The sequence below is a fragment of the Poecilia reticulata genome, linkage group LG9, assembly GCF_000633615.1.
Source record: "Poecilia reticulata strain Guanapo linkage group LG9, Guppy_female_1.0+MT, whole genome shotgun sequence".
Lineage (NCBI taxonomy): Eukaryota > Metazoa > Chordata > Actinopteri > Cyprinodontiformes > Poeciliidae > Poecilia > Poecilia reticulata.
Window position 1 is genome coordinate 33,971,227 of NC_024339.1, and position 10,505 is coordinate 33,981,731.

The 10,505-nt window shown below is 42.1% G+C and overlaps 3 protein-coding genes across 8 annotated transcripts in view; 2 read left to right on the top strand and 1 right to left on the bottom strand.

Annotated features, from left to right (window-relative positions):
* LOC103470831 (solute carrier family 12 member 2) overlaps positions 1–560 on the top strand; it is a 16,521-nt gene extending 15,961 nt beyond the window's left edge. The window contains exons 26-27 of one of the 2 annotated variants that reach the window (XR_001776938.1): positions 96–320; positions 355–560. Coding sequence is in view for 1 of the 2 variants with exons in the window: in XM_008419509.2 (XP_008417731.1) it covers positions 96–231 (136 nt within the window). In the remaining variant the exon portion in view is untranslated. Of the gene's footprint in view, positions 1–95 lie in introns of both variants that reach the window. The other variant, XM_008419509.2, reaches the window with a different exon arrangement.
* A 293-nt stretch (positions 561–853) lies between these two features.
* Positions 854–7,603, top strand: nudt12 (nudix (nucleoside diphosphate linked moiety X)-type motif 12). Of its 4 annotated transcripts, XM_008419508.2 has the most exons (8): positions 856–1,413; positions 2,317–2,522; positions 3,202–3,511; positions 4,294–4,573; positions 4,658–4,825; positions 5,854–5,967; positions 6,061–6,260; positions 7,075–7,602. In XM_008419508.2, exons 2-8 carry the CDS (start codon positions 2,317–2,319, stop codon positions 7,183–7,185), a joined length of 1,389 nt encoding a protein of 462 aa, XP_008417730.1. In that variant the 5' UTR covers positions 856–1,413; the 3' UTR covers positions 7,186–7,602. The 4 variants fall into 4 exon arrangements, with proteins under 4 accessions (XP_008417728.1, XP_017162294.1, XP_008417729.1 ...); XM_008419506.2 differs by having other exon boundaries at positions 854–1,413; positions 5,854–6,260; positions 7,075–7,603; XM_017306805.1 differs by having other exon boundaries at positions 854–1,381; positions 5,854–6,260; positions 7,075–7,603.
* Positions 7,604–7,652: 49 nt separating this feature from the next.
* The window catches only part of LOC103470843 (uncharacterized), a 10,365-nt gene continuing 7,512 nt past the window's right edge, over positions 7,653–10,505 (bottom strand). For both annotated transcript variants that reach the window (XM_017306804.1, XM_017306803.1), the window contains 4 exons: positions 10,142–10,273; positions 9,744–9,828; positions 9,258–9,339; positions 7,653–8,344 (listed from right to left, as the gene is read on the bottom strand). In XM_017306804.1, the coding sequence (XP_017162293.1) occupies positions 7,805–8,344; positions 9,258–9,339; positions 9,744–9,828; positions 10,142–10,273 (839 nt within the window). In that variant the 3' untranslated portion in view covers positions 7,653–7,804. The remainder of the gene's footprint in view (positions 8,345–9,257; positions 9,340–9,743; positions 9,829–10,141; positions 10,274–10,505) is intronic.

The following is a 10,505-nucleotide window of genomic DNA, read 5'->3' on the forward strand; positions in this document are numbered from 1 at the left end:
TGTGTGTGTGTGTGTGTGTGTGTGTGTGTGTGTGTGTGTGTGTGTGTGTGTGTGTGTGTGTGTGTGTGTGTGTGTGTGTGTGTGTGTGTGAGCAGAAGCATGCCGTTGGCCAGGAAGGGCACCGTGTCTAGCGCCCTCTACATGTGCTGGCTGGAAACGCTGTCCAAAGACCTTCCTCCGCTGCTGCTGGTCCGAGGAAACCACCAGAGTGTCCTCACCTTCTACTCATAACACACACACCGGTACCGGTACCGGCACCGGTACCGGTACCGGTGTGTGTCGCCGATTATTTATTCCACATTTACATGACCAGACTCCAGGTTTCAAGGTTTCCTCCAGACTCCAGGTTTCCAGGTTTCCTCCCGGCGGCGTCATTAACTTCTCTAATATAAAGCTGTTTATTGGCTTCACCTGACTGAAGACGTTTTAATTAATTACGGTCAACATTTAATGTAATGTGTTCAAATCCAGGTGTTCAGTTACGTTTTATTCCTCTGAAAACATCGTTTTTATTTTGTATTAATTTTGTAGGTGATTTTAATAAAATATTAACAAAACAAGTTTGGTTGATTTTTTTTTTATGTCTGGTTTCATAAAGACGGAGAAACTTCATATAATATAATAAAGCAATAATGCAGCCCTGAGGTTACAGTATTTAAAGGGACATGCTCCCATTTCTCCAGCTGAAACTATGAAACATTAAAAATAAATACATCATGAAATTAAAATAATAATAATAATTACTATTCAATAATGTTTAGTAAAATATATTTTAATCTTTTTATCAAATTCATACAATTATTGTATTCCATATATTTTTAAATAAATAGAAGAAAATAATATGTATTTTAGAATATTTTGAGGAAACAGGCTGAAAAGTTTGGCAGCATATTTTTATACTTTATGTCTGAAGTGAAATTGCTTAATTGTGCCTCTTTTTTATTTATTTATTTTATTATGTTGTGTTTTACTGTACAGCACTTTGTATCAGCTGTGGTTGCGCTAAAGCGCTTTATAAATAAAGTTGGTTCGGTTCCAGATCCGGTTGGAAACCACAAAAATATTATTTTAAGCGCCGTAAAAAATTAAAGACTTTGAGAAATATAACAGAACTACTAATCAAATGCATAACACATCGAAACTATGAAGCTGGAGACGTGAGGACATGGCTTTGAGGAGAAAAGAAAAGAAATAAAACAAGAAAAAAGAAAAATTACAAGAAAAAACTCTGAATTCCTACAGTGCAGGCAGCACCTGAACGCAGCACAGTTCCCGTGTTGTCCTTTGAACGCAGCAGCTCGTCGCCGTTTATCCAAGGAGAGCAGAGGAAGGACGCGGCGAACAGCAAGGTGAGCAGAAGAAGGACGCGGCGAACAGCAAGGTGAGCAGAAGAAGGACGCGGCGAACAGCAAGGTGAGCAGACGCCGCCGCGTTGCGACCATCTTCTACCTGGAAATGAAACTACAGGCGGTCGTTTCCGGGAGTTGAAGTCCTGGTGGGCCGTAAACCTCCCGGTGGTTCTGTGTCCAGGCGGGTTGGAGAACCAGAGGAATCGGTAAAATACATGCGAGGTTTCTAACTTCCAGGAAGCAGGAAGTGGTTCCGGGTGTGGGCGGGGCTTCGCTGTGATTGACGGCCCTCTGGTCCAATAGGAGAGGGAGAACATATTTAAAGGCACAGAGGACTTTCGGCTTTTGACTCGAGTCAAATTATTTCTTCATTAAAAGTTTATTTATTTTCCTTTTTTTTCTGTACCACTGAAACAAAAATAGATAAATAACAGAGTTATATACTTATTTAACTCTGATGATTCCGACTTACAAAAATGAAAACTAAATAAAATTTAAATTGTAGACATTTTAGTAAATAAATGTGATTTTTATGGCTTTCACCACAGACACTGAGGTCTACGATGAAGACCGCAGTGAGTCAATTTTATTTAGTGGGAGCTAAATATTTAGCTAACAAGCTAAATGTTGTGGCAATAAGTTTTCAGACATTCAGTTTGAAAACTTAAGCTTCATAACACAAAAGGTGGAGCTAAATATTTAACCTGCTAATAAAATATTTAGTTAGAGTTAAATATTTAGTTTGCTAACTAAATATGTAGTTGGAGCTCAGTGTTTAGTTAAAATATTCAGTTTTGAAACCGAACATTTAGCTTTGAGAAATGATTTGCTAATTTACTGAGAAGCATCTGCATTTCAAAATCCCACAGAAACCGAATCGGTGACTGAAGGTAACTGATAAATAAAGCTGTTAGTAAGATTAGAGCAGCTGGTTTACGTCTCACAGAAGATTATTTGGTTTTTCCAGATGACGAGTTTGCAGCTGAGCGCCAAAGAGGAAATGTTGGAGAAGTTTCTGGACGCTGCAGCAAGAGGAGACCTGTCCCAGGTGTCCACCGTCCTGTCCAACGTCCCTTCACTCCTCAACGAGACGGGACACAGCGGCTGGACGGCGCTGATGCTAGCAGCTCGTAACGGCCACCACCATGTGGCGGAGAAGCTGCTGCTGCTCGGGTGAAGCGCTGCTCCTTCACCTGCAATAATCCTGATTAGAGACGCACCGATCCACTTCTTACACGTCCGGTCCCGATACCGATATCTGAGGTTTAGCATCAGCCGATACCGATAACAACTGAAGGACTTTAAATGTTTCTTTTTTAACAAACAAAGACATAATGTCCTAAATTACACATTTATTTGATAACTCTGCACCAATGCAGATCACTGAAATACACAAATAGCTTCAAAACAAATTAAAACTATTTAAATTTTTTCAGTCAGAGCAATTAGGAGTTTAGCAGCAAATGTAAAATAAAGAAACAAACAAGTTGACCAACTTGGTTAAACATGTAAAAATAAACGGCAACAAATTGTTGGTTTAGAAAGTTCAGTTAGGAAATTTAAATATAAAATAAATAGAAAAGCATGACGTCACTCAGAGCACAAAGTATAGAACTAGATTGAATAGATTTGACCGTATGGATCACCGATACCAATCTGGATTTTTTCCCCAATAATGGACAGATACAGATATTAATATCTGATCAGTGCATCTCTAATTATGATTCACTGTTCAGAACAGAACTGAGTCAAGACGTCGAATCTAAAGACGCCAAACTCAGTTTCTAGTTTAAAATGCTGTAAACTTTCACAGATGTTTACTTCTGAATCTAATCTGTTTCTTGTCCTCCAGCTGTGACAGGTTCTCTGTGAACAGTTCATCACAGACTGCCTACGACATCGCCAAGTTCTGGGGTCACAGACACATCGCCGGCCTGCTGGGCCGCGCGGGCCTGCCCGGCGTCCTGCCCGGCGTCCTGCCCGGCGCCGACCTCCACCCGCACGAAAACTACTTCAGCAGAGAGACGCTGGACCGGCAGAGTGGGAAGAGAACCGATAAGGTCTGGTTAGAGGCCAAACAGAGCGACTCGGAGACCGTCTACCTCCTGTTCTCCAACCTCAGCCCCATGGTCAGGACGCAGCAGGGGGGCGGCAGTGAAGCGGTACGAGGCTAACGGGTTAGCTTCGACGGGTTGATCGGGTCAATACGACGCCGCAGAAGGTCACCACAATGACCAAATATATACTGGATTAAAGGTTCATCCAAGTAATACAAGTAGATACAAAGATTTCTATTTATGACGGATGAAATCAACTAAAACACATTGTTAAGGGTAGATTTAGCATGCTAACGCTAACGTTAGCATGCTAAAGAAAACTTTAATAGATTTTCATTTTGCTCAAAATGCTGAAATATAACAATTCCTGTGATAGCATAAAGACATATACTTTACCTTCAGTCTTATTTTAATAATAAATTAAAAAGTAAGATGTTGCACTTTTAGCTTAATGTAATAAACAATGTATTTGTTTTGTTCCACCATTTAAAAAAAAAAGATCTTAAACTGCCACTGACACAGTTAATTGTTTTAGCTTTCAAACTTGTTGAAAATGTTCAAATGTAACAGTTTCCTCATAGCTTTCTTTACGACAAATAAATGGATTTTTAAACTAAAATAAGTTTAAATATCTACTACTAGCACTAGCTAGCAAGGCTTGATGTTAGCATGCTAAAGCTAGTTTTCTCATCCTCTGTTAGTCACATTTGATGTGTTTTAGTGTTTGTTCAGGGAACACAGAGGTAATTAGTGCAGATAATTATAAATACAACTTAATTAGCATTTAAATCAGCTGGTTGGACAAATCTGTTGAGTTCAGGTCAGAAATCTGAACCCAACATGTTCAGATTCATCTCAGTCATTTATTTGACCTTTTTTACCTGCAGCAGACGGACATGAAGCTGTGCCGCTTCAGGTATGAGGAAGTGAAGGATCTCCTGCTGAAACCTTCAACCGTGACGATCTTCCTCGGAATGGAGAAGACGAAGAACCCGTCCTCTTCCTCCTCCTCCGAGAAAACAGAGAGTCTCTCTGAGCCTCCGGTTTGGTTCGCCATCAACACGGACGAAGACGCTGCTGCCCTCCTGGAGCGCTGCAGGGAAAAGAACTGTTCATTCCCCAGGAGTCCCAACAGAGACCTGCTGAAGCTGAGCGAGGAAGAGGCAGGTGAGGAACTTTCTTCTTCTTCTTCTTCCTGGTTTTCCTGCCGATTCTTCCTGAGCGGTGATGCTTCCCTCCGTGCGGCTCCAGGCGTCGTGGCGCAGGCCCGGTCGGTGCTGGCCTGGCACAGCCGCTACAGCTTCTGCCCGACGTGTGGCGGCGCCACCAAGATGGAGGAGGGCGGCTACAAGCGGAGCTGTCTGAACTCTGGGTGCCGCAGCCTGCAGGGCGTCCACAACACGTGCTACCCAAGAGTCGGTACGGATCTGCCGCTCTGCTGCTCAAACACCAACATCAGCAGGAAGTTCAGTCAAAGAAGATAAAAGACCAGCGCCGAAAAGGAGAAGTTCTTAGTTATTGTAAACATTTGAAATGGATCAAAGATGATTTAAAAGAAATTTGAGTTTATAATTTAACACCTTGAAATTGGGCCTCTGTCTCTTTAAAAACTCCGCCTTCATGAAGTCATCCCAACATGGCTCCTCTATTAACCCTTTAATGTCTTCACCAGCTTTGCTCTGAAAAGCAGCTCCTACAATGAGCTCAGCAGCTGTTTGCTAATTGCTACTGGCTAGTCTGAAGGAGCTGAGTGGAGGAGGAGCTGCGCCTCGAAGGCGGGGCTAGGTTCACACAGGTGTTTTGCACAGCTGAGTGGTTGGCATGGAGACGAAAGTATTTCTCAAACATTCATGAAAGAATCAAGATTTTGATGAGGGAATAACATTATAAAGTGATGGAAAATCATAAATGTGATTTTCCGTGATGCTGTCACTTTAACAGTGAGTGATTAAAGTTAATGTTCAAACTAAACAGAGCATGAACACATCCCTGTGGAGCTCCATAAGCAAGTGAGATAATGCAAGAAAAAAATTGTAATAATATAAGAATAGTCATGCAACAATGGTTGTAATATGAGAATAAAGTAATAAAACTACTGTAAAGACAAAATAATACAAAAGTAAAGTGGTAATATGACAAAGTCATAAAAATATGAGAAGAAAGTAAAACAAAGTCAAAATAATACCAGCATGAAGTCTGATTGGGTGAACTGACGTTCACTTATTCACCACTAGAGGGAGCGCTTGAACACCAACAATCAGAACTGGATCATTTATCTGATCGTCAATGAAAACACCTGTAAAATTCTCCTGCTTTAAAATGTTAATCTACTGACAACATGTGAAATTTCCAGGTAAACACTGAACACAGTGTAAAATATGATGTTATACAGCTTAAATAAGTAACTTTACGTCTGATCAGACGTGAACGTTGTAAACCCGTTTCAGACCCAGTGGTCATCATGCTGGTGATCCACCCGGACGGAAACCAGTGTCTGCTGGGCAGGAAGAAGGTTTTCCCCGTCGGGATGTTTTCCTGCCTCGCCGGATTCGTGGAGCCTGGTGAGCCGGCAGCACACACACACACACACACACACACACACACACACACACACACACACACCCTGAGGTCTGAGCGCGTCTCCATGGCTGCAGGGGAGACGCTGGAGGAGGCGGTGAGGAGGGAGACGGAGGAGGAGAGCGGCGTGAAGGTGGGCCCGGTCCAGTACGTCTCCTGCCAGCCGTGGCCCATGCCCTCCAACCTGATGGTCGGCTGCCTCGCCGCCGCCGTGTCCACCGACATCAAGGTGGACGGGAACGAGATCGAGGAGGCGCGGTGGTTTCCACGGCAACAGGTCAGCAACAAACAATCCCGACGGCATTAAGAGACGTTTCTTTTAGGCCCGTCACAGATTTTACTGGATGATAAATTGTCCCAGACGTTGTAATAAGTTCAATAAACTTTAATTTTGATGAACATTTCACACTGGAACCGTTTTACATTTTTATTTCTTACGTTTGTTTCGTTCTGTTTTATTTTTGTTTGTTTTTTTTCTTGATTGTCTTTTCTGTCTGTTCGACATAAATAAATAAAAATATGTCCAAACAAAACAACAGAAAAAGCAAATAAAGAGAATTATGAAAACAAAATCGTCCTTTAAAAAAAAAACGTTGAGTTGAGACCAAAAACAGACCGAAGACTTTTGCCATCCAGTTTTTGGTAGGAAAGAAAGAAAAATGATAAATCAGACAAAAGGAAATGATTGAGTTTGTTTTGGTTTTTTCTGAAATGGATTTATTAATTACCAGTTTTACTCATTTTTAAAGGGCCAGTATCCTGTAAAGTCAACCTGTTCCATCTTTCCATCTTGTTATAAATTTTTTCCCTCATCAGAAACAAACATGGAGTGTTGCTTTGACTCTGTCTGAGAAATCCTTTAATCTCCATGGCAACCACTCAGCTGTAAACACCTGGCTGGACCTAGCCCCGCCTACCAGTTCATGGCTTTTTGTTGGTGCTTTTTGGATCGTTGCCCTCAGATTAGCTTCAGTCTCAGCAGGTCCAGTTCAGCTCATCTTCCTCCTCTGAAACCAGAACCAGACAGAAGGTTCCGACTCTCTGCAGGTTTTTCTCGCTCACAACGTTGAGTTTTCACCTTCTGTTTCCAGTTGATCGATTCCTTATTCAGGGGAGACCGCTCGGTGTTCGTCGTCCCTCCCAGACAGACAATCGCCCATCAGCTGGTCAGGCACTGGATCTGCATGAACTCTAACCTCTGACACGAAACGTCCAGGAGACGACCTGCTGCTGAAACGAACGTTCAAACATCTGATTTTAAATGAAACGCATCAACTGCTGGACTATACACTGACCTCCACACAGGTTTTACTTTTTATTTCCTGGTTCACGAAGAGAAACAAACATTTACATAAAGCAAACGGAAACCACAGAAGAAGAAATCTGCTAGCTTAGCTTTTTGGAGATTGGAGAGAAACAGATTATTGTCATCAGCAAAGAAAAGTAATTTTTCCAGGGAAGTAAACCTTAAAAAGTTTTGCAAAAATGTTTAATAAATTCCCTGACTTACCTTGACTAACGCAGCTGGGTAGAAGCAACAGTTAAAAGAAAAAGATTGAATATTTTAAGTCCTTTTGTTTCATAAAACTGTTTTTATTAATGTCAAACTTTTTTCTGATTCATTTTTCCTGCATCAAATTTAAACCAGTGCTGCACATGTTTGATCTCTAAAACAAATAAAAGATCTTAAATGAATACATTTCTTTCATAAGGTGTCATTTCAGATGTTTTTATCTTTATAACGACGGTTCATTAAAACCGTTTTCTGTTTGCGTCGTCGTGGATTTTTCAACCACCAGGGGTCAGTGTTCCACCTCTGAGTTAATGCGGGACTGTCGCTGCTGGTTCTGATCCAGCTGCTGGTTCTGCTCTGAAGCAGCCGTTTGTTAGATACTCCACCTCAGGGACCGGTTCGAGCGGTCCAGTCACTGGTTCCGGTTGTTCCAGGAAGTCCGTCAGGAGTTCTGGAAACCGAAACGTGAACTCCTGATGATGATGATGATGATGATGATGATGATGATGATGATGATGATGGGGTGGATAAACGTCTTCCTCGCTCTCTTCCTGTTCCTGCAGCAGAGGAACTTCGGTTCCTCCGATCTCCGACGTAAAAACTGAGTGAAGAGAGAGCAGCTGCTGCTCTGTGATTGGCCGAACGTCGTGTCCTGTGATTGGTTTGGTACCAGTAACCTCCACAGTGTCCAGTTTGACTGAGAGGCTGCTGATTGGTGGCAGAGACTTGTCCTTATGCAGACCTGGTGGACGCAGGTCGTTTGGACGGACCAGGATCAGATGCTTCTCCCCTAAAATGTCCGTCACCTGGAAGTCGGCCACGTCCAGGAAGTTCCTCTCCGGACATTTCTGAGAAAAACAACAAAGACGTTTGGCTCCTCCAGTTTGGCTGATTTTTAAATGTTTAAAAACTTCTCATTTGCTTTAACCTTACATTAAGGTAACCTTGCAACTAGAACCTTTACGTTTCTAGTTGCTTGGATGTTGCTGTTAGAGATTTTTTGGTATTATCATTTTATTACTTTAGTTCATATTCAGTCTAATGTTCAGTTTAAAGTGTTCTCTTGTATAAACTGACCTGGAGGTCCCATCAGCTTGTTTGTCTTCATGTGAAACAGTTAACTGTGTTTCCCAGACCTTAAATTACGTTTCCACAGGTGCCTCCTGATCAACCGGAATACTCCCTATCTTAGAAACTGCCTGTGTGCAGTAATAATTTATCTCTGCTGTCTTCTTTACCCATCCTCCCTGTTTCTGCTTGATAACAAAAGACAAGCTGTAACCAAAGGTCTTCAGACGCTCAGTGAACGGCTTGGAGGAGCAGCTTGCTGAGTCTCTCCTTTTGCAAAAGCTTGGTCATAAAATTCATATACGTTGTCTGTGTTTCTTTTATGAAGGTTGGAGAAAAATACCCATCAGTTGCGTTGTTATTGGCTTTTCTGTTGCTTTAACAGAGTGAAGTCAAAAGCTGTGAAGTTTATTGCTGTATTATTTTATTCCTTCAGTCGTACCACAAAGTGTAGCTCCGCCCCCAAACTAACTCAGATTAAAATTCTGCCAAAGTGGGCGGAGCAAAGATACAGAGGGGCGTGGCCAAGTGTCCATGTTGCCCCCAAACACCATTTTATTATTACTTTTGCTCTAGTTGTTTGCAGAATCCAGTTAATTTGTTCATTTTTTACTGCATATATTTTGGATTGTAAAATCTATTATTGGAGGAAGAACTCCTCCCCAAACAAAAACGAAATAAAAGTCAGATCACCTTCAGGTTGGGGTTCAGCAGCCACTGGCCTGCTGTGCTTTTTCTAGGGCTGGAGATCGTCGGGAAGAAGTACGACTTGCATCTGCACAGAAAGGCCATTTATGCTCAGAATCACAAATATACACACATGAAGGCACGATCTCTACAAGCAAAATGTCCTTTAAGAGCCGAAGTGACAGGAAATCCTGAGGAAAGCTGAATTATCTTGTCACCTTCACATCTGAACTTCCTTTTCTCAGTAAAGTGAAAAATAACAAACCAAAGTTCACTGAGGAGCTTCAAGTTTCTGTGGCTCAGAAACGCCTGAAACTAATAAACAGAATCAAAGACTGTTCAGTAAGAAGAAACTTTTAAATTTGTTTTCATTTTAGAAACGTATAAATAAATGTTAATATAACATATAACCTGCATTTCAGCCTGTTGAACAGAAACAACGGACGGACGGAGCAGTATTATCAGATTTCACGTTCGTCTCCAGTGACTCACAGAGTTCTGGAGAGGACGGAGATGATCATCACCGTGACGACCAGGAGCAGCAGAGGAGTCACCGTGGCAACCGCTGGAACTTCATCTGAGGAAGAGAGAATCCCAGAACATCAAATCGGCTCCAACAGCTTCATCCTCTGAGATGCTGGTTTAGTTTGGCAGATCTGGTTTCATGTTGCTGCAGTACCAGGCTGTGACCAGCAGGTGGTGCATGAAGATCGAGCCAATGAGGAATGTCGGATTTCCCTCATCTAAAAACAGTCACCATAAACAGTCCAAACTCCAACCAACCAGGAGGTCTTCACTGCTCAGATCAACTCGTTGCTTTTTAATTTCACACGACTAAAAACAACCAGCAGGTGTCTCTTTCATTTGAGTTTCGAGGCTGAACATCTCACCATAAAGCGTGGCCACGGGGATGATTCTTAAGGAAAGATCGTCAGCCAATAGGAGCACAGAATACTCAGTGCTGGGAGTCAGGTTGGAGAAGGTGTGCTGCTGCTGCTGCCGGTCCGGCCACAAAGACAGATCTGGAAAACACAGAGACCTGACGGCTGTTCACAGGCTGAACAAACAAACATTTCTTTTTATTTCCTGGATGATTAAGCTAATTTAGGTGAAGCTAATTAACAGTGGTGGGCACCTCTACCTAAAAATGTAGCTGTGCTAACCCAAAAGCACTAATCATAAACATTAGCTATGCTAAGTCTAAAGCGCTATACCAACATAGCATTTAGCAGACGCTATTGCTAAGCGCTATAC

What these genes read in the sequence shown, in the direction of transcription:
- nudt12 (XM_008419506.2), top strand. Translation starts at nt 2,317, where the DNA reads ATGACGAGTTTGCAGCTGAGCGCCAAAGAGGAAATGTTGGAGAAGTTT. An exon ending in GAGAAGCTGCTGCTGCTCGG is followed by an intron (nt 2,523 to 3,201) that starts GTGAAGCGCTGC and finishes CTTGTCCTCCAG; the next exon opens with CTGTGACAGGTTCTCTGTGA. An exon ending in GCTGAGCGAGGAAGAGGCAG is followed by an intron (nt 4,574 to 4,657) that starts GTGAGGAACTTT and finishes GTGCGGCTCCAG; the next exon opens with GCGTCGTGGCGCAGGCCCGG.